General features: G+C 36.7%; 1 protein-coding gene across 3 annotated transcripts in view; it reads right to left on the bottom strand.

Moving 5' to 3' along the window:
* SRBD1 (S1 RNA binding domain 1) overlaps nt 1–27,904 on the bottom strand; it is a 162,182-nt gene that overhangs the window by 69,108 nt on the left and 65,170 nt on the right. For all 3 annotated transcript variants that reach the window (XM_059659941.1, XM_059659943.1, XM_059659942.1), the window contains exons 15-16: nt 13,266–13,357; nt 9,022–9,104 (exon numbers count right to left, since the gene is read on the bottom strand). In XM_059659941.1, the coding sequence (XP_059515924.1) occupies nt 9,022–9,104; nt 13,266–13,357 (175 nt within the window). The remainder of the gene's footprint in view (nt 1–9,021; nt 9,105–13,265; nt 13,358–27,904) is intronic.

Here is a 27,904-nt window from a genome sequence, read left to right as displayed (position 1 = left end):
CTATTTTTCTCTTATTTTGTCAAATACCTTTATATATTCTGTGTCCTTTTAGGTGATATCTGTTGAAAATACCTTCTCCTTGCCTGTGGATTTTCTATTTAATGTTTTCTGATTCAGGGACATTTTAGATTTTAAGCCAGAATAATTTATTATTTTTTTCCTTTATGGCAGTACCTTTAATGTCATGTTTAATTTTTAAAATCATCCATAATAACATTTTAAACACTGAAAATACATTAAAGTTTTAGAAATCCTAAGTATAACTTTTGTGCTGATGTATGAAAACTAGGGGACCTTTAGTAGAAGCTGAAATTGATCTAGTTTCATTGTCCAAGGTCAATGACATAAAAGAGTAAGCAAACAAAAGATTAAAAAATTATATATTTGTTAGTAATTTAGGGCATTATTGGTAAAAGTTCTTTCAAATCATACTCACATTTCACATTTCTTTTAAAGATAAGTAATGGTGTTAGACTAGAGTGTGTGTATACATGGCTTATTAGACTGTCAGTGATTGCTAAGAACCTGAGAAAACTAAATTTAATACTTAAATGTCGGAAGCATTATTCATCTGGAGTGAAAAAAATATTCAGAACAGAAATTTTAAAACTTTAAGTTTAAGGAATAATTAGCAAATTCTAATGCATACATTTGGTTCATGCTCCCATTAAAGGTCAACTACTTGTTTTCAGTTATGGAAAGAGTTCAATTATGGTCACCAATGAATTACCTTAGTTACAAGCTAAGTGTGAATTTCATTCATAATACCCAGTAAGTAAAGCAGAGATTCATGCACAGTTCATATTCTGGGACAGTTAAGGGGCAATATTGTGAAGACATTTTGGGCCCAGGCTGGTGTAGCTAGATGGTTAGAGCATCGGCCTGCCCACCAGAGAGTCTCTGGTTCAATTATGGTCTAGGGCAGTGATGGCGAGCCTATGACACGCGTGTCAGAGGTGACACGCGAACTCATTTTTTTGATTGATTTTTCTTTGTTAAATGGCATTTAAATATATAAAATAAATATCAAAAATATAAATCTTTGTTTTACTATGGTTACAAATATCAAAAAATTTCTATATGTGACATGGCACCAGAGTTAAGTTAGGGTTTTTCAAAATGCTGACATGCCGAGCTCAAAAGGTTCGCCATCACTGGTCTAGGGCATGTACCTGGGTTGCAAGTCCATTCCATTTCCGGCATGGGAGGCAACCATTCAATGTGTCTTTGTCACGTACCTCTGTCTCTGTCTCTCTCTCTCCACCTCCTTTCCACTCGCTCTAAAAATCAATGGCAAAAATGTCCTCACTCCTCAGATAAGGATTAAAAGGAAAAAAGAAAAAAAACCTTTGGCAAGGAATTCATTTCTATGAGCAATGCCTGATTTTTAGAACAATTCCATTTCATCTTTGTGTTTTATCTATTTCAAAATATTGCTTTAGGATACTAGTAGAGGCAAAAATCTAGTCAAAAGTCATCTAAGTGGATATCCATGGGACAAATTCTTTTCTATACCCCACTGTACAATAACAAATAATTAAAGGATTAAAATGTTTGAAAGAATTTGGGCAAACAATGTAGGGCAGACAAGGAACCTACTAACCTTTTACAGCCCTAAACTAAAACTGCATTTCATAATTTCAACATGTTAACTACAGTTACTGTCACCACCAGAGTTGTTTTGGTTTTTACCCAAAACTGATCCCACACAGGAGATAGAGAAATAAAATACAAATTCCCACCTTTAAGGTTTTACCATGAAAAAGTTTCAGTTGGGAAGATGATTTTCCTTTTACAGTGACTCCTCATTATCCCAAATAATGAGGAACAAAGATGGCCTGGATAGAGAAAATCCACTAAGGGTTCCAAAACCGCATTTTGGAAAACCATTTCATTCTCTAACATCATCAAATGATTTAACAGAGAGGCACAAAAGGAAGAAAGAGAACTGTTCTGTCTTTCCCACTTTCCTGTGTGTGTGCTCATTAACAAAGAGGTGTTAATGAGCATGAAAGTATCTAAAAATGGTCCGAGGAAGGAATATGCAGCAAGGAAATCCAAGCTGCTTAAGCTGTGCTTTCAGGGTATGACAAGGCCAAGCTAAACCACCGTTCCCCATGTCCCAGAGAACTCAACAGAGCCAACCCTGCATCATCCAGCTCTCACCCTGGAGTGTTTTCTTGGGAGTAACACCAAGCCACTTTCCAGCAAAGTCTATAGGGGTCAGTTAGGGATATGTTGTCATTTGACCGCACTGGCTGCCTCTCTCTCCAGAAATAATGACAGGCATGTGTTTTTAAAATCAGTTCTCTCCATCTCTAAGACAAGGACTGGAGTGCTGTCTTTAGCATTTGAGCTGTTATTAAACCAAAAGTATGTTAGTTTCTTCTGAAATAATATTATAGCTTCTATTACTTCATTTAACCATTTAACATTCTTTCTTTGAACAGTTTTCATTTTTAAAGTTAGCTATGTTTGTCCAGCTTCAAAATACATATAAGTATTAAGTTTATAATAAAAGCATTTAGAGGTCTTGACTAAAAAGAAATTCAGTCCCACTCTGGTTGTATTGAACGTTTATTCTATTAAGACTTAAATATTAAGTGGCCCATTGGCTGGGATATAGAAATAGATGTGTATTTTACCATAAAGTTTACTCATACACATTCACTGTAGAAAGTTTGAAAAAGGAAGAAAATAAAAATCTCTAATCACACCAACAAAGATATAGATATCTTTAATTCTATATCAATAACTTTATTGCAATTTTAAAATATTACATCAAGAGTAATTTCTCAGGTCATTAAATCCTCCCTAAGTCTGACTTTATAATGGTTATATAATATTTCAACTGATGGGTATTCCATAACTCATTTAACTATTCTTCTATTGTAGCTGCTTCCAATATTTTGCTACAACAGCAAACTTGTAAATAAGTTCTGTAAGTAGTTCTTATTACTGCCTTAAGAGCTTCCTAAAGGGAGAGCTACCAGGTCCAAGAGATCCATTTTTTTTAAAGTGCATCTTAGTAGGTATTGACTGTTTGCTAAAAATAACCATCTGCACTTCCATTAGCAGTGTATGTGAATGCTCATTTCACTGTAGCCTTCTCACTTGCCCAGATGTTTATCATTTAATTACAAACTAGGGGCCCAGTGCACGACATTCACACACTGCAGGGGAAAGGGGGTTCCTCAGCCCGGCTTGTGCCCTCTCGTAGTCTGGGCCCCTTGGGGGGGTGTCCGACTGTCGGCTTCAGGCGTAAGCCGGCAGTCAGACATCCCCCGAGGGGTCCTTAGCGCTGCCACAGAGGTAGGAAAGGCTCCCACCACCACCACTGTGCTCACCAGCCGTGAGCCTGGCTTCTGGTTGAGCGGCGCTCCCTGTGGGAGCACGCTGACCACCAGAGGGCAGCTCCTGTGTTGAGCGTCTGCCCCCTGGTGGTCAGTGTGCATCATAGCGACTGGTCATTCTGCCATTTGGTCGATTTGCATATTAGCCTTTTATTATATAGGAGGATTTACTCAACTGTTAGGGCAACATAATATCCCCTTGTTTAATTCAGGTTTCTTTCATAAAGAGAAATATTCATATTTAATCTATGGTAAATGGTATGTAGAGGCTGTTTAAATACAGGGATGGGAAAAATAGGCTTATATTTGTTCATGTGGAAAAAGACATGCAGGTTATGATTACTGCAATTTTCCATAGGAAAAACTGTAAATCTACTTTTGCCCACCCCTGTATTTTCTGTAAATGTTTTATATAGACCCACATATAAATTGTGTACAAATCAATAAGGAAACACCAAAGCCTTACTAATAAAATATGTAGTTATCATATGCACATATATACTTGTAGGAAATAGTTTCCCTAGTTCATCATTGGATTTAAATTTTATGTGTTAAATGACCTAGCAAATCTACTCTTAGACATATATCCAAAAGAAAAGACAACATACATCATAGAAACATTCATAGTAGCATTATTCATAATAGGCAAAAGGTGAAAATAACTGATGAATGGATAGACAAAATGTGGTCTATACGTACAGTGGAATACTACTTGTCCATAAAAATGAAGTTTTGATACGCACTACAGCATCCATAAGCCTTAAAAACATTATGCTAACTGAAAAGAAGCCAGTCACAAAAGGCCACATACTGTATAATTCCTTTTATAGGAAATATTCAGAATAGATAAATCTATAGAGACAGAAAGTAGATTAGTAGTTGCCTAGGGGTAGGGAAGGAGGGGTGATGGAAAGTGACTGCTAATGGTTTCTTTTGGGGGTGATAAAAATATTTAAAATTAGTGGTAATAGTTTCACAACCCTATGAATATACTAAAAATCACTGATTTGTACCGTTTAAGTGGGTGAATTTATGTATGTTTATACATGTAGGAATGTGATTATATCTCAATAAAACTTTTTTTAAATGCATGTGTTAATATAGGATGGTCTATTAAGATGCCTACAAAAAAATCAAATGTCTCTTGCTCTAATTTTTAGGTTTTTAATGCTGCATATATTTTTTAAAGCTATGTTATTAGATAAAAGAATGATCAGGGTAATTGTGTCTTCTTGGAAAACTGTATCTTATTAATCTGAAATATTCCGCTTTAACCTGTTTAATACACTTTGCCTTAAATTCTATTTCATCAGATATTAAATTGCTGTGACTTTCTTTTTTACTCATACAGAATATTTTTCTTCAAATTTCTAATATCAAGGTTGCTTTTTTCTTGCACATATGTAGCTTAGTGTTACATTCTATTTTTAAAAATCTGAGATTCTATAACTAGGGCAATTTAACCCATTCACCTTTACCTATTATTTAAACTTATTTCTGTCGTCATATATTTTATTTACTATACTTTGTTTTCTCTGCCTTTGGTTAGAATGATAACTTTTTATTTCCTACTCTCATGATTTATATTTGTGGTTATGATTCACATATTTCAGATTATGTTTTTCTAACAAATTGTATCTAAATCTTCTCCCTGAAAAAAAATCCTAATATTTTATAACTTCTTTTTCTTCTACCCTCCTATGTTGAGCTGATCAAGACTGATATTTAAAGATTAACATAGATTTAAAAATCACGAGACTCCATATACATTTTACTGTGAGTATGTGTACAGTGAAGCTCTCCACTGTCTCCTTCCCTCCCTCATTTCTGTTTCCTCACAACATGCCTTTCCTTCTTTGGGACCCCACGCCCGCCTTCTGTGGTCAGGAATACTTCCATAAATAATACTTTCAAAAGAGGTCTGTAACAATCAGAGAAGGTGAATCATGACAGGTCCAAAATGCTTTTATTTTCCTCTCACACTGAATTGCTGTTTTGCCTGAATATAGAATTATGGGTTCAAAATAATCTTTCCCTACAACTTCAAAACCATTGCATGTCTATCTTCTATCCCCTGTTTTTACCCATAATATAGGACTGATGTCAACCTGATTCTTTCCTTTGTAAATAAACTATCTCTGCTTTCTGGAAGCTTTTAGTCAGTTTGTCTTTATTACTAACATTCTGAAATTTCATAGGTTGGCATTTGAGTGTAGAGCGTTTTATTGATTTCAGAGAGGAAGGGAGAGGAAGAGCCAGATAGAAACATCAATGATGAGAGAGAATCATTGGTCGGCTGCCTCCTGCATGCCCCACTTGGGATCGAGCCCACAACCTGGACATATGCCTTGACCAGGAATCAAACTGTGACCTCCTGGTTCCTAGGTAAATGCTCAATCACAGTACTCATTAGGCCTTTTCAAAACACTTCTCCATCTTCAATTTGGAGAAATTGTCTCTTTATTATTTCTGTGATTATAATCCCCTTAATTCTCATTTTTTTATTTAATCTTCTATTAGATGAATGTTAAAGCTTTAGAATGTCCTCTATATCATGACGTTTTTGTTCATGCTTTCCACCTTTTTCAGTGTAAGACTACATTCTAAAGAATCTTTGCTCAGTCTTCCCATTCATTACTTTACTTTTAGCTATGTCTATTCTATTTATCCTGTTTATTGGGTTTTTTAAAATCTTGACACTCATGTTTTTAAATTCTAAGATTGGTTCATTTTATTCTGTCCCATGTTTGCTTTATAAATGCAATAACCTCTCTTGTCTCACTGTGAATATTATTTTTACTTATTTCAAAGTCTGTTGCCTGTTCATTGTTTCATTGGGTGCTATTTTTCCTTATTAAGTTTGGTGCCTCATTTTTTCTATTATACGTTTTCCTCAAATGTTCAGAGATCCTATTTGGCTGTCTGTACAAGCTGTTTCTGTTTACCATCATCTGCCTCAAGTGATAATGTGAGAAATGTGGGGTATGATGCCAGGTGTCAGTGTAGGTCAGGGGTTTGTCTCGCCAGGAGGGGGCTTCCTGGCAATCAAAGGCTACTTGGGGATCCCCAGCCCCTCTGGCCCCTGTGGTATACTCAGTGCATTAGCTTAGATCCGTGGTCGGCAAACTGCGGCTGGCGAGCCACAAGCGGCTCTTTGGCCCCTTAAGTGTGGCTCTTCCTAAGCCTTAGGAGTACCCTAATTAAGTTAATAACAATGTACCTACCTATATAGTTTAAGTTTAAAAAATTTGGCTCTCAAAAGACATTTCAATCGTTGTACTGTTGGTATTTGGCTCTGTTGACTAATGAGTTTGCCGACCACTGGAGATCTACAGTAAACTGAGCGAGGGGTTACTATGGGCCTACCCACTCTGTATGTACCTTCTTACCTAACACGACAGGCCCCTGTCCAGAACGTGATTCTGATTTGAGAACACTACTGATCTATATATTTTAAGGAGTGGTCCACCAGGTTTTATTTTTTCCATGGATGTGAATCCTCGTGCTTAATAACTTTCAGGAATTCCTAAAATTTCCATCCATTGGTGGGAGCCTTTCTTGTTTTCCCTGGCTATCATCAATTTATTCATATAAGTTTGTGTTTATATAGGTACAGATATATATGCACATCTTCTCTTACGGAATTTGGAGCTGTGGATATGGCATTGGTGACAGTGGTGCAGTTGAAGAACATCATGAGCTCAGCCTACCATCTTGATCCCTTGCCAGGTGTCATTATTTGCTAGTCTGTACTCCAATGTTAATATGGCTATTTCTCTAAATCTCACACCTGCATATCCAACTCCATTTGACATCATTCCTTGAATTTCTTACAGACATCTCAAATTTAACATGTCCAAATCAGAACTACTGACCTTATAGCTACCAAACCTTCTCTACTCAGGCATCATCCACATACCAGGGCCCTTGGAGCAAATTCTTAGCAACTCCTTTCCCTCACTTATTACCAAGCAACGCCTACAAAACAGATTTAACTTCTTTCCAATTCTACTACCGTTAACTTTGTCCAAGCCACCATCACTCTCACCTGGGCTATGTAAATAGCCTCTAAACTGGTCGTATTGCTTCTCCTCTTCCCCTCTAAATCATTCTCCTCAGAGTAACCAGAATCAATGTTTAAAAAACAAATCAGATCATGGCATTCCCCTGCTTAATGCTCTTCCATTACTTCTCACTACTTCCTATTGGAATAAGGCCCAAACATTTTCAGATTAAATGCTGTCTCTGAATCCAAGGCTAGAGACTAGGCCTCTGCGATTTGCTTGAAGACTTCCTTGATGCCAATAGTGAATTAGCCTGCTGGGCTTCTGTAAGTGTGACTTCCCCTTTTCTTTGTCCCACTGCCTGCTGAGGCACCCCTAACTTTATTTTGAACAACTATAATTCCTTTCAACTACAATGTCTATATCATAAAAGTGCTTCAGCTCTTTGGATACTAGGTATTTGTCTCTGTAGCTACAAATCAGACCCTTCGGTAACTATGTTTCCCAAGTGAATAAATCCAGATAAAGGTTTGGATGCCTCTGCATCGAACTTGCTATCCATGTATGACAGGTCACTGCAGGCTTTGCGTAGGCTTTGCCAGTGTGGTCATGGGCAAAATCCTAACTAGGACACAGCTTCTTTTTCTGTCAAGTTAGGGGTAGGGTCAGATATTTCTAATGTTTCTTCCATTTCTAGTGGTCACAGAGTCCATGACGTAATAGAATATTTCCTTAAGAAAGTTCAGTACTGCTGGGCCAGTATGGCTCAGTGGTTGATCACTGACCTATGAACCAGGAGGTCACGGTTTGATTCCTGGTCAGGGCACATGCCTGTGATGTGGGCTTGATCACCAATAAGGTGTGTGCAGAAGGTAGCCGATCGATGATTCTCTCTCATCATTGATGTCTCTCTCTCTCCCTCCCTCTCTCTGAAATTAATAAAAACATTTTTAAGTGCAGTGCCTATCATTCAAATTCCATGAAAATCATACAGAAGGTAACATTCTATTTCATACCTAAGAAGGCCTTTCATCAAAGGAAAAATAATTAAACTCAAGGTTTTCAGAGACAACTATGGATTCAATCTGCCAAAATTTAGTGCTGTCTTCAAGTACCCAATGTTCATAACTTCAGGAACTGAAAATACAATAACAACAAGCACTATTACTACTACACAGTAACAACTGAAAGCTTTTAGCTCATACTGGGCAATGACCAAAAATTAACTATAATAATCAAATAGAAATGGAAAACAGAGGGGAAAAAGTCACAATAGGTACACCAAAGGCTTCTTCCTGAAGGATCAATAAAGATGAATAGTTCGTACTGGTTTAGACAAACAGCCAACATACCCCCATGTTCCATAACTCCTCCAATTCTACAGTAATGTTAAAAGCAGAGGCTCTCCAGATGAAGCTACTGGTCAGAGCTAATGCTTGGACAGCCTTTAAATCTGACTACAGTACATTCTCAGTTTGAATTAGAACCATAAACACCAGAAAATTTTCTTCCCTATTAACTTAAAACTCCTATCTATCTTCCCACAAACTTCTAACCTTTGAAAATTGGAATCTATTCCACTGACACTTAGTGACTATGCCAAGTTTGAGTACTGCTCTTTGTATTGATGGATTTCATAAATTAAATGATCCATGTTGCTTTACCTGATACATTCCAACTCCAATGTGTTTTGGCTCGATTTTCACCAGCTCAGCTAATGGATCCTGAACACGCCTTGCTATGGAAACTGAAAAAAACCCACAAAGAATCAGAACACAAGTATGTCAATGTAAAAAGAGTATCCAGATAACACTTACACTAGTTCCCCATGATGCAAGTACTTAATTCCATCCGCTCCCAAACAGACCAACAATTTCACACACAAAAAAAATGAATGTAAAATTTCAGGATTTATTACACTACCCTAGGTATTTCTGAGCACAAATAAAAGGGTTATACATTAAAAAAAAAAAATACAACACATAGTTGCTACACTTACACAATTACCTGTTCATTCTTTAAAGATAAATACAAAAGAATAGAGCACCTCACACTTTAAAGAACAAGTAGATATTTGTTTTCCTTTTAAACAATCCTGTATTGCCCTGACCGGTTTGGCTCAGTGGATACAGCGTCGGTCTGCGGACTGAAGGGTCCCAGGTTCGATTCCAATCAAGGGCATGTACCTTGGTTGCGGGCACATCCCCAATAGGGGGTGTGCAGGAGGCAGCTGATCGATGTTTCTCTCCCATCGATGTTTCTAACTCTCTATCCCTCTCCCTTCCTCTCTGTAAAAGAAAATCAATAAAATATGTATATATATTTTAAAAATCCTGTATTATTATAAACACGGTATACATTTGTATGGCAAATATAGGCAGTCCTCGGATTACGTCGGACTCGACGTACATCATTTCATGGTTATGTCGCCATCTTCCATTTATTTATAAAAAAAAGTTGTCATTTCGACCTATGTACATATGTGCTTTATGTTTTTTATTATTTATTTACCACAAGTAAAGGTCAGGAATTGTTATCTTTCTTTTAAATTTTTTTTTTTACTGTTTCACTTTATTACTGCTGTGTATGTGCTCCATGTGAGTGACGTAGGTGCTTATGTAGGTGGGTTCCGACTTACAGCAAAAATCACATTACGTCGCACCGTAGGAACGGATCTCCAACGTAACCCAAGGACCTACTACTATATGCTTATTAGGATTAGATCCTGATAACGATGAGTAAATGATGAGATCATATCGTGCAACCAGAGACCAAGTCAGTTGGCTAGTGAGTACACTTGTATTGCCTTGAACCTGACTGCTAGATTACTCTGTCACATACATTCCTAAGCACATCTCTTTCTCAACCATCACAATTCAAGCTCAAGAGATCTGGAGTTAGCTTCAAACATTCCTTTGCTTGTGTCATTTTATTTGGGCATCATTTATTGCCTTTTTTTTTTTTAACCAAATGTTAACAAAATTTTATATCAAATTTAGCTTTTAAGATATATTTTGCTAGAGAAAATAAATTTAATGTGAATCTTAAGGATACTTCTAAAGGCATATCTTTTTTTTCCAAGTAGCATTGTTACATTGAGCCTTACATATGAAAAGCTTTTATGTTTAAGCACGTGAAAACTAGTCAGTGTCACACACTCATATAGAAGGTTAGGTGAACTAAATTCTTAAGTGAAAACATTAAGGCCATCAAAGGAAATCCCTTGCTTGTTTTCATGTTAAACTGTTCAAAGTCTGGCAACAGAAGTCACCTCTTACAAGTGATTACCAGATTCTCCTGTGACTGATTTGTACATCTCATCAGAGATAAGAGCTACTGTGAACATTAAGTTCACTGCATTTGTGTACAAGTATTTGTTGAGTATCTGTTTTCAATTTTTTTGAGTATATACCTAGTAATGGAATTGCTGGGTTATATGGTATTCCATATGTTTAACTTGGTCTAATTGCTTTTTGAATAGACTTTTAATCAATCCTCTTATTTTACACCCACTCTGCCCTCCCAAAATACTTCTAAAGGTGCTTGTTACATTTCCTGAACATATGGGGTTTCCATGATCTATTTCAGATTAGTTCTGTTTTCCACAATGCTGTCTTAGTATTCCACTTTCTCAAGTTGGCTAGATCACTTATTACTCAGCCATCTGCTTTCCAGCTTCAAAACAAATGTTGCTGTTATCTCCTCTCCCATTCTCTTTGTCCTGGTGAATTTACGTCTTCATTCTATCAAGTTACTGTCATTTTAATGAGATTTTAGAAGCGAGTAAAGAAATAACAGGAATACTCAATCTCCCATTTTCAATCAGAAATACATAATAAACATTTTAATATCACCTATCTACAATTCTATCCATCTGATTTAAATGCCTCTCAAGTTCATTATATTTATTATGGGGGAATATAAAAACCTACTAGTATAAAGATAACCTCTGTTTTCAATAAGCTGATAAACTGGTCAAGAAGATGTAGTAACATGAAGGTCATTTGCTTACATATGTTTAACACTTGTATGAATGTTGAAGTTCTGTTATATTCTGATATAGCAAAGTTATGGAGAGTTGAAAGGTAAAACCCATAGCCACAGGTAGGTCAGGTCAAATGAAGTATGAAGTCATCCCTGGCATTAATCACTACAGAAGAGACAGGAACTGAAAAGTGTGTGGGCTCTAGAAAACCCAGAGCGAAGACTCTCAGCTTCTTTCAGTATTTGCCTGGAGGACCAGACTCTGAAGACTAAAAATGTATAAGTTCTGAGTTGCTCTGGATCAAACACAGTAATTGCCATATGGACAGAAGCTGAAACAGAGAAGGAAGGCATATCTGCAGTGAATTACAAACTGAAGGCACAGCTAGATTTTGAAATCAGAGTAATTAGGATCAGATACCAATTCCATTTTTATTACTTCCTTTTTTCACAGAGTCGTGCTGGACTGTAGCAATCTTGTCTCACCTATGATACTAGGATAGTTATGTACCATGTGGGCCAGTGGTGAAAAGGAAACAGCACCCTTAGCAGAGGGAGGGCTGAGGGACTCCCAACTCCTAGACAATATTTTTTTCCAATACCCTATAGTAATATTACCTTTCAGTGCCAACTTGGGGAGTTCTGAATCTTATATTTTTATAAAGAAAAGTATCCTTTTATTATAGAAGTCTACAAATATTATGTGCCCTTTCAGCCTTGGTTTCCTCATCTATAAAGTAGGAATAATAAACCCCTCATAGGGCAACTGTGAGAATTAAGTAATACTAGTAATGCATTTAACACAATGTTTCACATATATTAAGTGTTCTAAAAAGGTATGTATTAGCAGCTCCCACTATGATTACTGTTATCTAATCCCCTTTATTATTGCTATTACTGTTATTGTTGTTGTTATTATTATTGTTATTATTATTACAAGGAAAGTACCAAAACAATATGTGGCAAGAAAGCAGAAACCATGCTGAGCTAGTGTGATAAGGAAAAGCTTCCTAGAAGAGGCAAGGCTTTGAGCTGGGATCTGAGTTTGAGAAGGTGATCACTTTAGACGGGGACGATGCCCTGGAATGAATAATTGAAGGGAAACTACCAGCTCTTCTGGATGTAAGAAAGAAGTTTATAGCTTTAAATTAATGCAAAAGATGTCAAGAGCATATCTCCAGGTGTAAATTTCAAGAACAGCCAATGAAATTTGAAGATAATATTTAAAGGGAAAAATTCAATAGCCCTGACCAGTGTGGCTCAGTTGGTTGAGCGTTGTCCCATGCACAGAAAAGTTGCTAGTTAAATGCCCGGTCAGAGTACGTGCGGGAGGCAACCAATCAATGTCTCTCTTTCACACATCGATGTTTTTCTCTCTCCCTCTCCCTTCCTCTCTCTAAAATCAATAAAAAATCCATTTCTAATAAAGTATCTTAATTTCTTCACACACAAGATTTTAACTATTCCACATCACAGAAATCAAAGCAAGATAAAAGAAACTGGTTATCTGACAAATATTCAGCAATAAATTGAAAGTCTGTGCATGTTCATACATTTGATTGTAAATATTTTTATATTAATATATTACTTTTTTGCCAACAAAAAGCCATAAGTAATATTTTTTCTAATAAGAAAGCTTAGAGTATTTTATTACTTTTATGAACACTAGCATTTAATTTTACTAGAGATGTTCTGAGCTGATTTTTCACTATATTCTAGAATACTATGCAGAGTTCTTTAGAAAAAGTATTTTTCCTCCTTTTCTATAATTATAATTATTACTGGAACCACTTTCTAACATGCCTGCCTATTCTTCTGCATACATATTCTAAATGTTCTTGGATATTTAAATAATTTGCTCTCTACAAATACAAGTCCAAAATGTCAAAATCACATGCTTTGGTGATGGTGCACAGCTTCTTACCTGCACTTCTCAAATTAGGGTCCAGTCCTGGCATCTCTTTGTTAGCTTCAGGGCTGACACTGTAGATTGATGCTCCTGCTTCACTGACAATACTAAGAAAGAAAGGGGGAATATCATTTTCCAAACGTTTTGTCTGGTCAAAGAAAATAAATGAGACTAGGTAAGAAAAATAGTTGTAGGGCAAAGTCCTCTCTTTATATGTCAATGATACCGATAATGCTTAATTTTTCATTTACATAAAGTGATTAAGCAATATTTGTTTTCTTCACATAGGAAATACACAGATTTTAATCCATAATGTAGTCATTCAGTCGATTTCTGTCAGTAGTAATGAGATAGGTTATAGATGAACACAATAGATACTCCACCATGATGCAACTACAAAATTTTCAGAATATACTTAGCTTCTCTTGTGTTTATAATCCACTGTTGACTGACATTTACAACTGCCATCTGAATCATTCTAGAGCATGTTGGGAAGCACATTAACATGTGTGGATATGTGCATATGTGAATAAACACAAAAACCACTGCCATAAACACTGCCATTGTCATTACCTGATTATCATTAACCACTACAATGTAAAAAGCAAACGATCAAACAGGCATTACCCCACTTCTTTTCAGTAAATCATCTTTTTGGAAAACTTGAAACATTTCACTTCATGCAGATGTTAAACTATTTCATTCCATCATTTATTTAATCAAAGCATCACACGTATTATCTTCTTTCTTTTCTTTTTTGGCTCCAAAAAATACTTTTCAAACCACAATGGCAACACTGTCTTACAGATGACATTTGATTGGTTGACTCTTGTACAGTTTATCAAACATTTTAAACATCAGAGTTCCTCCTGACAACATTTTATGCAGAGAAACCTCATCTACCTAAAGTATTCACAATACCTATAGCTCTCTACCATGAGACAGACCATGGAGGGTTGAAGACTCAAAAGCAGAAATACTTTAGTGCTTAAGATTATTAGGAACCTCCTCTTTCTCTGCTCATACAACATTTACACACACACACACACACACACACACACACACACACACACATTTCAGAGAGGAAGGGAGAGGGAGAGAGAGATAGAAACATCAATGATGAGAGAGAATCATCGATTGGCTGCCTCCCTCACACCCACCACCGGGGACCAAGCCTGCAACTTGGGCACTTACCCCCAACCCGGGACCCTTCAGTCCACAAGCCAACGCTCAATCCACTGAGCCAAACCAGTCAGGGCTAAAGAACTCTTGACTGAACTTTGACAACTACAAGCCACTGAGCTGGAAGATTATTGTGGGGAAGATTTATTAATTAATTAAATATTTGCAACTAAGATCAACTATCCTAAATAACAGGAAAAAGGAACATCAGCAATTGAAAAGCAAGGCGGCTCACCCTGTTCCTCATCAACACCAACATCATCATATGCTGAGAGGTAACCGAGCATGCAATATACACAAAGCACAAAATCAAGCACTTTACAGACATTATCTCATTTGATTCTTCAAGGGGATTTTTCCCCCCCACAGATAAGTAATGTGTCAAACATCATACAGCTGGTAAGCAACTGCGCTGGATTTGAAGCCTAACCTGCTTGATTCCCCAAGTCTGAGCTCATAACCAGCACAAGTAACTTTTTCTTTTTTAGTTTAAATTCTTTATTGTTTAATGTATTACGTAAGTCTCCTTTTCCCTCCCATTCACCTCTCCCCGGCTATACCCAACCCCCAGCACATGCCCTCATCCCCCTCCCTGGTCTGTGTCCATGGGTTATGCTCATATGCATGCATACAAGTCCACTGGTTGATCTTGTACCCCCTCACCCCACGCCTTCCCTCATAGGTTGGACAGTCTGTTCTATGCTTCTATGACGCTAGTTCTATTTTTATTCATCAGTTTATGTTGTTCATTATATTCTACAAATGAGTGAGATCATGTGATATTTATCTTTCTCTGACTGGCTTATTTTGTTTAGCATAAAGTAACTTCTGATTAGCTTCACAACTCACATAAAAATGAAAACCTACGTTTTTGTGCTAAACAACAAATGTCACATTGTCTTAAGAACTACGTTCTTAACAGATCCAGAACTCATTTCTCTCTTTTGTCGCCTTCACTTCTGATCAAAAGGTAGTCAGTTTTGTTTTTTATATATCTAAAGAACCTAAAGCATAAAGAAATCTGAATATGTTCTACAATTTTTGAGACTGACTTTAAAATTAAAAGTGATTTTTCTCCAATATAAGATTTAGATTGTGCTTATCTACTACTATATAATGATGGAGGAAATATAGTGTTAAGTAAAGCTTGAAGTAAAGAAAATTCTTAGTGTGGCATAATATGATACTAAAATCAACATACTAGCAGTGGTTTTTCGGTTTCATTATAGCAGCATTTTCTAACCTGGGGCCCTTGTACTTCTGGACAGAGAGGTCAAATTAATCAAAACTGTATGCAAAATGTTTGTGCTTATGCATTTGTTTTCTAGAAAAGGGGGTTGTAGTTTTCATTGATTAATTAAAGAAATCCATCCCCAAAAGTTTAAGAACCACCATAGGATAAGAATATTCAATCACTAGCCATGGAAAATTTGGTGTCAAACACAAATTAACAGTCAGTCTAACAGTTTTTCTTAAAAAAAAAAAAAAAAAAAAAAAGAGTATTCATCAAGTGCAAGTTGAACCTACTAAGAGAAAAAAATACTTTTTAAAAATTTCACTGCGAATTTATTTTCTATCCTTGCCAGAAGCCTCCAAAATTACCACTATTAAAGCAAAGGGAACTTAAATGGAAAATAAAAATTCCAATTAACTGTGGCCTTTAGCAGTTGGGTACCTGAGAATTTGCTGGGTGATTCACTGTCTCTTGGAAGTTATAATTCTCAGTAGACTAAGGGAAACTGTTGCGAAGAAAAACACTCAGATAATAAATATTCCTCCAAATACCATACTGCCAGCTCTCTTAAACAGAGGAATACAAAACAGATGTGACACACTGCACCCAAAGATTTTAGATTAACATTAATATTAAATCAATACAAAATGCAGTAAATTTCATATGCTTTAGTTATTAGATAGCATGGATCCAATAAACAGTTTAGAATGCTAAGCACAGATCAGAATGCTTCAATAATCTAAATGAACAGAAAAACCTCAACACTGATTACTTCAGTATAAAACATATAACAATCTAAGAAGTATATGTGGCAAGAATTAAATGAAACAAATCAAGCTGGGAGTGGCGATGATTTCTTCCAGGAGAAGCTGCTAAGAACAAAAGTTATAATGTCTCCTCCCTTCCTTTTTTCATTCCTATTTAGAGTTCAAAGACAGACACGCAGTAGAAAGTATACTAGATTTCAGAAGCCACTTTCTGTTTATTGGGAAACTTTTTGAAAATTATTCCAATTACCTCTAATTTCCGAGGAAAGCAAAAATAAACTTTGTAAAAAAAAAAAATCAGATATCTGATTATTTAATAAGGTTTATATTTCACAAAACAAATTTCTCTCAGTTGTAAACAAATTAGGTTCATAATCTCAGCAATTTGATTATTTTGTCTATTTTGCCATAAAGCAGACAGGACTGAGCAGAATTTATTCTATGGAGGGAATTTGCCCAATACAGTTGCAACTGAACTAAGGTTTTGAGATTATTACAGTACACCGAAGCCCCTTCAAATTATTGGTTCAGACAAACATCTAAATAGATACATATGATATCGCAAACTTTAAATATATGAAGGTGTATTTCAGAAGCTACCATTGGACTTCATTTTACCAGACCTATATATTAATGTGCTAGCTCTCTTGAATTGGTACTTTTAAAAACATTTAATCTAATTCAGCACTATTCAAGGGTCTTTCTAGATTTTTATATTAAAAATAAATACAAACCCCATACTCATACAAAAAAAGCAAGTAAAATGTCCACAATATAGATGCATTTACTTTTAAATTAAAAATTTTTTTACAAAAACTGTAAGTTAAAAATACTAATTTTTGTTATCTTAAATAAAATTCAATGTTACATAAATGTGTTCATGTACCAATATATCTATTTTTTAAAGAAGCATACGTTGAAACTACAAAATTAGTATCTCCACAGCTTCTAGGTCTCTTCTACCACGACAGATTCTATGTTGACGTATCTTTTAAAGCCAGGCTTGCAAGTACTTTTCTTACAGTAACTATTCATTATGACAGTAAAAGAATGGCGATTTCTTTTACCAAATTGAGATGGGGAATTCTTTTCATGAGACAGGAAAAGTAGCTGTTCGGTCTTTTTAAGTTATCGGGCTAATAGTTTTCACATTCATTTACAAGGTTCCATGAAGCCTCTGTATGAGTCTCCTCCAGGCCCTCTCCCCACTCCCGAAATAGGAAAAGAGCTTTTGTTGTTGTTTTTTCTTATTTTAGAAAAAATTACACATAGGAGAATTTAATTCAAAAGTAAACCACTTAAATAAAAACACAGATATTTAGTAAGATATAAAAAAATCAGCCCAGATATATTGCTTAAACTAATAAAAAACTGATGTGTTTTTAATTCTTCACAAAATATACTAAAATTCCTTAAGCTTTATCAATATTTAGCAGCTCTTTTTCTTCCTTCTTTCCACAAAAAATATATATACTAAATAATTACTAAATGCATAGATCATTTCACTGAAGTTTTAAAAATTACTTATCTAAAAAACCATCCTTCCAAGTTTTCACCCTGAGAAACATTCATATGAAGAGAGGGTTAAATGACCTACGTTTCTCAATAAGTAATAGAAAGTGTTATAAAAAAGTTAACACAGATCTAAATCCTTTGCTCTGCATATGAGATAATCTATTCTGAAGTATGAAAGAATAGCTGATTGTATCTTAGGAACAAGAGACAAGGCCAAAAACTAAACCACATAAATAAAAGGGTCTAAGGTTTAATGTTTAGTAAGGCTTATTTCTAAGAAAATAGCAAAGCAATTTTAAAGTCCTTTATTTAGTGACAAATTATCACTTCAAGGAATCTCAAATAAGCATTACTTAGTCACTTTAAAAACTAAGGTAATCTGTGGATGAAGAGGATTCAGGTAAACAAACAAAACACTATACAGTTAAAGATGTTTAAACTGTAGAACTCTTTTGAATGGTAATTTGAAAATATGGACCAAAAGTCACAAAAATATGAATTCTTTATGAATGAGCTGTTATATTTTTAAGAATCTATATGAGAGAAATTTTAAAATAACAAAACATTTAAAGCACTATTCATCGTAGCACAGCTCTGACTGAAAGAAACTAAAAAACAAAATGCCTATCTTTTAAGGTTCTTTAAATGGAAAACAATATTGTCATTAAAAATTATTGTTACAAAACATTAAGAGAAAAAAACTAGTTTCAAAACTGTAAGTCCAACTTTGGTACTTTAAAAATATAGATATATATAAAAGAAAAAATAGAAAGTTATGTAATATAATGTAAATAGAACTTAAGTCAGTCCTTTAACTGCATTTTTTGTTTATTTAAATTCTTTTTCAATAACCATGTAATTGTAATTACATGCTTCCTTAGGTTAACATAAATTGTAATTTATTTATAAACAGAAAAAGTTTAAAATTTAAGTTTAAAATGACAATTGTTAATGGGCCAGGAAATATGATATCACATATGGCCAACATTTTTTTGTATTAAAGTTATTTTGAACTTAAATGTGGGTAAATATAACAATTATTGTTAATAATTTTCAAATACGGCTTCTCAGAGATCTCAAAGAGTAACATTTTATGATATTGTTATAACATAAAAGAAAGGTGATTAAGCAGGAAAGTCAAGAGAAGTTCTCAATTTGTACACACAGGTCAGATAAGCAGCAAATACATGTTGAAAAATCTTACAAGAAAGTACATATCATGTATTCTAAAGTTTCACTTAGTCCCTGGCCTCTGAATCCTTCCCCCAAGTTACCCTTCATGACTATCAAGGCATAGTCAGTTCACTATTCATAACAAAAAAGATGTGAGGTGCTATAGCAGTGTACCAGAAAAGCAGCATGCGTAAAAAACTCTAAAGGCAAAATATGGTGAAACAGAAAGAGAGAGGAAATACAACTCATCAGGATTTCAATGGCACCGAAGGAGTTTATCTTGAGATATGTAACACTAGCACCATCTGGTGGAAGACCAGTTAGAAGCAATTCTCCAATTACCACAGTTTAAACAAAAAATTCTAGGCTCTTAAAAGATGAGCATTTTCCAAAGAGAACAAGTCTAGCAATACTACAATAATTACACGCAGGATCTATAAGAAGCCTGGAAGAACTTAGCATGTCTACCAAACTCAGAGTGCGTGTATACCCATATGGATGGACATCCTAGCACATCTTAAACACAAGGCAATATTTCACAGCACAGAATTCCCTTGTCTGCTTTTTCCTTCAGCGCCTCATACCTCATCAGATGAAAATAATATTTTCTAGCCACAAAGAAAACGGCCGAAACCGGTTTGGCTCAGTGGATAGAGCGTCGGCCTGCGGACTGAAAGGTCCCAGGTTCGATTCCGGCCAAGGGCATGTACCTGGGTTGCGGGCACATCCCCAGTAAGAGATGTGCAGGAGGCAGCTGATCGATGTTTCTCTCTCATCGATGTTTTTAACTCTCTATCTCTCTCCCTTCCTCTCTGTAAAAAATCAATAAAATATATTTTAAAAAAAAGAAAAGAAAACGAAAAAAGACAAACACAAATTCACAACTACCGAGCAGCACTTTAAATTTGGAGTTCAGGTTCCTCAAAGCACCTGCAACTTACCTACTGATCCTCCTGTGCCATAAACACAATAGTATCCAATGGAAGAATCTGATTCTGCTAATTAGCATCACAGGTTTAATTATGTTCAATGATGCTGAGCTGCTTTAATGTACCCACCATGTATCAAAACATCACACTTTTAATGCTGTCAATGATAGAGACAACAAATCACTGGTACCTTCCAATGCCATCGTAGGGGAAAGCAAATCAAACTGAAGGACAAAGAAGACAGAGAGCTTACTCATATCTATTTGTAGGCTGAGTCCCTCCAATGGGGTAGAAGCAATTTCTGACAATGAATGGAACCAGCAGAAATTGTCAGTCTCTACAGTCTCTACCACTCTCCATAGTTAGCATTCCTTTTTTTCTTCCCCTTACCTTCACCTTCTTCTGCTTCCTTTTATTTCTTTTTCCACAACGAAGTTGTTTTAAGTATTACACAATACCACCAAGGGAACTCAAGGAAAACTCACTGGAGCAACCACAAGGCCTGGTGCCTACGTGGTGTTAGCCAAACTTTTTGACTCGAGGGCCACAATGGGTTCTTAAGCTGGACCGGAGGGCCGGAACAAAAGCGTGGATGGAGTGTTTGTGTGAACTAATATAAATTCAAAGTAAATATCATTACATAAAAAGGCAAGGTCTCTTTTTTTTTAGTTTTATTCATTTCAAACGGGCCGGCCTGCGGGCCGTAGTTTGCCCACGGCTGTGTTAGACTAAGCAAAAGGACAAGGCCCCACTGACTCTAGGACAAGAAAAGCAGGCTTAAGGGAGGAACACTCACTAACTGGACAAGAAGGTGGTGTTTGCAACTATACTATAAACATGCCACGCTCACCACTAACAAGACACAAAAACTAAGAGCGAGGAACAAATACTAATCTAATTTTGTAATTAAAACTGTCCTTTGGTCAACATTTTGAAACGTATTGATTTATTTTTATTTATTTTTTTTAAATATATTTATTTTTATTGATTTCTTACAGAGAGGAAGAGAGAGGGATAGAGAGTTAGAAACATCGACGAGAGAGAAGCATCGATCAGCCGCCTCCTGCACACCTCCTAGTGGGGATGTGCCCGCAACCAAGGTACATGCCCTTGACCGGAATCGAACCTGGGACCCTTCAGTCCACAGGCCGACGCTCTATCCACTGAGCCAAACCGGTCAGAGCTGAAATGTATTGATTTAAAGAACATGATGTCAACCCACATGCCATACCCTCTCCCCCACACACATCAAAAAGTATGTTTCTCCTTATTCTTTTTTTTTTTAATATAGCAATTCATCATATAGACTTTTAACAATTTTATTTTATCGCCCTAACTGGTTTGGCTCAGTGGATAGAGCATCAGCCTGTGGACTCAAGGGTCCCAGGTCTGATTCCGGTCAAGGGCATGTACCTTGGTTGCGGGCACATCCCAGTAGGGAGTGTGCAGGAGGCAGCTGATCAATGTTTCTCTCTCATCAATGTTTCTGCAGCTGATCGATGTTTCTCTCTCATCAATGTTTCTAACTCTCTATCCCTCTCCCTTCCTCTCTGTAAAAAAAATCAATAAAAAATATATATTTTTTTAATTTATTTTTTTAATCCTCACTGATTTTAGAGAGAGTGGGAGGGAAAGAGAGAAACATTGATCTGAGAGAGACACATCGATTGGCTGTCTCCTGCACGCACCCCGATCAGGGACCAGGCTGGGGAGGAGGTACATGCCCTTGACCGGAATCAAACCCAGGACCATTCAGTCTGCAGGCCAACGCCCTATCCACTGAGGCTAGGGCTGTTTCTCCTGATTCTTGAGGTGAACTCCAAAACTGTCAAATTTTCATGTGCTCAATTTGTATTTACGCATATAACAACAGACTGTGCTTATTTCTTCTTTTTTCATTTTAATTAAAACTTTTTTAAATTAAAAAGCAATCTATGGTGGGTAGTCATGTCCTAGGCTGGGTATCTTCACTGACAAAGATCAACTTAACTGAGCCTATTGTCTTTTTGCATCTATGATCCATTTATTCTTTTTCAAGTGCAATTTTATTCAAATATAATCAAGAGTTGTACATAGAAAATTGTAAACTTTTCTTACGAAGGAAAAAGTTTGCTTCATTTCCTCTTTTCTACCAACCTTTGATTTATTTTATTTTATTTTTTTAGCTTAAATACATCTATGGGGTTTATCCACTAATAAACAGTGCTGATAATAACCTCAGGGGGCTCTATTTCCCCATCCCTACCCAACTCTACTTTTCTCTGTGGTGAACTTACACCTCTGCAGAAGTCGTCACCCTACAGTGAAGGGAGACACTACACTTTATCTAATACATTCACCAACCAGCCGCCTCCTGTTTGGATCTCTAGCCCTTTTCTGGAGCAGCTTAACCTTCAGAATCTCTTTGGGCCATCCAGGTCATGCTGGAGTAGGGGAGGGGTGTGGGGGGGAGGACAGCCCTGAAAGTACATGCCATGCATTGGAAGACCGTTCTAATCAACCCCTTTTCTAATGGTGATTTTGAAAGTGCACTGAAGAGATGGAGGAGAGGCTGAGTTGTTCAGTTCAGCTGGCTGCTTCACTTACTTCGTTATCTACAGTCGGATCTTTACTTTTTGGGATCACTACACATTTCTGACTCTGCTATATTACACTGTATAAATATTTAGAAGAAATAATTCCTTCCAAGGATCTGAACTTCCACTGTCGTTATGGCAAATGAACCTGTTTATGCTATGTTCGTTAAGTACCAGAAAGCCTACAAGAACCCAGGAATTTACTAACATATGTGGTACACAAACATCACAATCGTGAAGCTTCTCGTGGGGACATAGCAAGGACATGAAAGGCCAGTTTATTTTCACTCCCACTGCCCTGTAATTTCCTTTAACTCTACAACAACGTCCCTTAATTCAAACCTTCCCTACAGCTACAGCAACAGGGTCAACTGAATGTACATAAACTGTACCCCAAACTACCCACGTCTCTATTTAACTTTCTTTGCCTCAGAGCAGTGGTCCTCAATCTTGACCCTGCGTCACAATCTGCTGGAGGCTGTTGAAACACAGATTGCTGGGCCCACCCCCATAGTTTCTGGTTCAGTGGGACAGAGAATTTTCATTTCTAACAAGTTCTCTTGCTGATGCTGCAGGTCCTAGGACCACCGGTTTATGGTTTTGTTGAGACACGACTTACATTTTATAAAAGTCACTCATCTTAAGTGTACAATTCAATGATTTTTAGTAAGTGGTGTACAACCATCCCCCAAGTCCAATTTCAGAACATTTCTGTCCCCAAAAGATCCTTTTATGCCCATGTGTAGCCCTCATTCCACTGCCAGCCCCAGGAATCCACTAATCTACTTTCTGTCTCTGTATAGTTATCTTTTACCTTGCATTTCATATACATGCAATCATAAAGTATGTGGTCTTTTCTGTCCTGCTTATTTACTTAGCATAATGTTGTTAAGATTCATAAGCATTGTTAGAATCAACACTTCATTTTTATTGCCGAATCTTATTTCACTGTTCTAGACATACCACATTTTGCTTAGCCATTCTGAGGGACTTTGGGGCTGGTTCCAATTTTCTAGTATTATGAGTAATGCTGCTAAAAATATTAATTTATAAGTCTTTATGTGGACATATGTTCCATTTCTCTTGGACAGATTCCCAAGAGTGGAAATGCATCATTGTAAGTTTATGTTTAATTTTTTAAGAAACTGTGTAGGGACAATGAATGAGGGTTCCAGTTTGTTCATTTTCATGATAATACTTGTCGCTGACTGTCTTTTTGACAATGGCCATTTTCGTACTTATGAAGTGGTATTTACTTGTTGCTTAATTTACATTTCTTTAATCACTGATGATGCTGAGCATAACCACAATATATTAGTTGATTTGTTTTCTAATCTTCTTTAGTGAAATATCTACTCAAATCTTTTGCCCATTTTTAAATGGCTTGTCTCCTTGTTACTGACTTATAAGTATTCTTTATGTATTCTAAATACAAGTCCTTTATCAGATACAAGATTTAGAAATACTTTCTCCCAATCTTTGGCTTACACTTGCATTTTCTGAATGGTCTTTGGAACACAAAGTTTTAAATTTTAGTGAAGTCTTAGACTATACGTTGAGAACCATTGCTCTAAAGCCTCAAAAATTAAAGAAACAAACTAAACCCTTGAAAAATGTAAAAGCTTAGTGGTTTCCATCTGCATAAACAATATGTAAATGTCACTCACAGTATCTGCTTTTGTTTTGTTTTAACAAAGCCTATCATAACTATCATCCTAAATATATTCACCCTTTTTAGGAAGAATAGAGAACTTGCAATGAACTGGCTTTAATACAATATGGAATGAACAAATTCAGCTGCAAATGGATCTAAAGTGGGAACACGGGGTGGCCTGCTGGCACTACAGAACATGGGTTGCAGAGTTTTCAGAATCGTTGACACCATGCTTAAAGAATAAGAAAGATAGCCCTGACCGCTTTGGCTCAATGGATAGAGCGTCGGCCTGCGGACTCAAGGTCTCGATTCCGGTCAAGGGCATATACCTTGGTTGTGGGCACATACCCAGTGGGGACTGTGCGGGAGGCAGCTGATCGATGTTTCGCTCTCTCATCGATGTTTCTAACTCTCTATTCCTCTCTGTAAAAAATCAATAAAATATATTTTTTTAAAAAAGAATAAGAAAGATGTCAACCTTACAAATTAAAGGGAACAAAGATAAATGTTACACATTGGTAGAGATTATAGAAAAGAGCACACTACCAAAGAGTTACATTTGATTTATTTTGATATTTTTATCTAATTTTCTTCTTCTTCATCTCAGAACCTTTTAAAATATGTCTATACCAGTACAACTCTTTCTTTAAAAATCCATTGTACTTTGTATTAAGAGGAGTCAAAGTTGGCAGCTAACATTCAAGTCTTCTATGGGGCCATATTTGCAAATGCATAAAACAGACTTTAAGAATATACAGGATATGTTTGATTCAGGGAGAAGCAATATTAAGATTATTCATTTCCAAGGTGAAACCCAAAATACTACATGTTTACTCCTTGAGGATTATTGCTATCAAAAAGGCAAATCATAAGATAAAGAAACTGATGTAAATACTATTCTATAATCATGACCACAGACATGTTCTGTGACTCTGGAAAAACTGTAACAATAGGATAGTTAAAAGATGAAGAAAATCTATTTAAATGTTCAACAAAACCCCTTCTTTATATAATTCAAGTTGACCTAGGACCCAAACAAGAAGTTTTGTTTACTTAAGAACTACTAGGATTCCACTGTAAAATGCTTTTGAATATTTAATGCTACAATTCACATATTCTGTTGATAATATACAAGCCATTAGTCCTCATTGTTTTCAAATTGCTGGAGATACACAGAGTGTCCCCAAAACATGTATACACATTTTAACAGCTGATTAAGTTTAAAATGACATGTATTTTAATAAACCTTTATAATTATTTAAAGTGTGTGCATGCATTTCTTGGGACAACCTATATTTTATATTTCTATTAGTCTTCATAAATTACACTACAAGGAACAAGCTGGCTGGCCAATACTCATTCTCCCTTTCCCTCTGACGTAAAGTCACTTACGAAGAAGCTGTCCAAAGAGATGCCAGAGGAGCGGATATCGTTTCATATATGATCCACTCTCTCAACACTGCCTGGATCTCAATAAGTAACTTACAGGGAATCTCATCTAACCTCCGTACATTTTTTGCTTCAAAATAACTAGTCCCTGGAACGTCGCTCCCCGATTATACCACATTAGGCTATCACCATCTCTGTGATGTTACTCAACTTGAGACTGAAGATAAAAATCACGATATGTGAAACAGAGGAAAGAGTTTCCGAAATACCATACAATCGTTATAATTATTCTGAAAGACTGAAAGGAAAGAATAAGCAAAAAATAATAATTTTTAGGCCTTCTTTTATACCAGAGTTCAAGTCCCTTTCTCAATCAACTAGATACAGTTACCGGGGGGAACACCCTCATTAGGCGACCATTTTTCCTGCCCTTTATGTACAAACCAGTCCTCTGGTCCTAGAACACTAAGATGGCTCAGTAGAAAAAAAGGAAGCAGCAGCAAGGACCTCACACAGGACTGTCATTAGTGTGTGCCTCTGCATGGCAATATGATCCTAAGAGATGTCCATCCTCAAAAACCTGCAATTTCCTTGTGAGATTCTTAACAATGAGGAGTAAGAAGAACTACCCCCAAACCTTCACCATTTATCCAGTGAAATACAAAAGATAATCACTAAAACGTTTGCTTATACAAACAGCAAGTTACTATCACACCAAATAGGCACCAAGGAGATTAAGAACACAAATACATCCCAATCTTCTGTACAAAGCCTGTGTGGCCCTCTCAACACTTACAGGGCTGTGCCACTGCGGCGATTCATCCAACTATGAGCAAGTGCCCTCAGCCTAATCCTGAGGAAGGGAAGAATGATCAGTTCTATCTGTCTTCGGCTTGTCCAAAAATCTTGACATTTTCCAGCAAGTCAAGGTTCCAAAGGGCAGGTGTCGGAATGCCTTAGCCTCACAAGTGGTGCTGGGAGGCAGGAAAAGCAGCAGCAGCATGTGGCCGCGTCAGAGCCACACAGGAGCTGCCAAGAGAGCACATTCTGAAAAGAGCAAACCTCAGACTTGCTTACATCAATCTCATGCCAGATGCCACTATCAGAGCAAAGCTACGGTGCCAAAGATTAGCTGCCCAAAAAAACATTCAACTCAAGGCTTTCACAAAAGGAAAAGAGCTGAGTGAAATGGCACCTGTCCACATCCTGTCTGTTAACTTGCTCAAACTAGCTCCTTCGATGCAGAGAACAAAGTGGCCAGAGAATGCTTTGCTTCATCTTAACAGTGGGTATTATTTTCTCAACGTCATTTTCAGGTATTCTAAAGGAAATTATATCAATCCCCTGCATTTGCCTAATACTTAGAGCTTTATGAAAGTGCTTTACAATCTGCTAAATCAAACTACCTTCCTATAAGAGAGTCTGGGTCATACATACCCTCTTCATTTTATCTGTAGGGTAAGAGAGAACACCAAAGAGTTAAATGAAATTAGACTGAGGTCATGTGAAACCAAGAATTTTTAACAAACAAACAAAAACCTGGCCTCTGGACAGTTAGGCCAGACTTCTTTCTATTTAGATACCTACCCTCTGCTCACTCCTCTCCTTCCAATCATCTTTTCAGAGTTTCCCAATAATAAGAAAGCCCTGGAGCCTTTGAAAGTTGTTTATGAAGGTCAATCAATGAGCATTTTTGTTCCAGAGGTTACATAGCATCATGGTCTACTTTTTCCTCCTCAGATCTGAGTCCAAGAAACACTAATGATTTCTGAGGAATACTCAAAGCAGGAGATGCTGGAGAGGCATAAAATAAGTTAAGGAGCATTCGCTATCAAGTCATCTGATTAGATACATCAGAAATGACACACACTCTGATTTGCTCGGATAAGCAGTGCATGATTAATGACAGAACTCACCCATGGGGAAGAAAATTCAGTATCATTTATAGTTTTATACTTTACTAGAGGCCCAGTGCACAAAAATTTGTGCACTGGGGGGGGGGGGGGGCCCTCAGCCCGGCCTGTGCCCTCTCGCAGTCTGGGACCCCTCGGGAGATAACGACTTGCTGGCTTAGGCCTGCTCCCGGGTGGCAGAGGGCAGGCCTAATCCCTAGGTGCAGCCCCTGGTCGGGCTCAGAGCAGGGCCGATTGGGGAGTTGGGGCGCCGCCCCGTCATGCACAGAGCAGGGCGGATTGGGAGGTTGCGATGCCACCCTCAGTCACGCTCAGGGTAGGG

Source organism: Myotis daubentonii, chromosome 12 (assembly GCF_963259705.1).
Source record: "Myotis daubentonii chromosome 12, mMyoDau2.1, whole genome shotgun sequence".
Classification (NCBI taxonomy): Eukaryota; Metazoa; Chordata; class Mammalia; order Chiroptera; family Vespertilionidae; genus Myotis; species Myotis daubentonii.
Note: the sequence above shows the minus strand (reverse complement) of the source record. Positions and strands in the feature narration are given on the sequence as shown.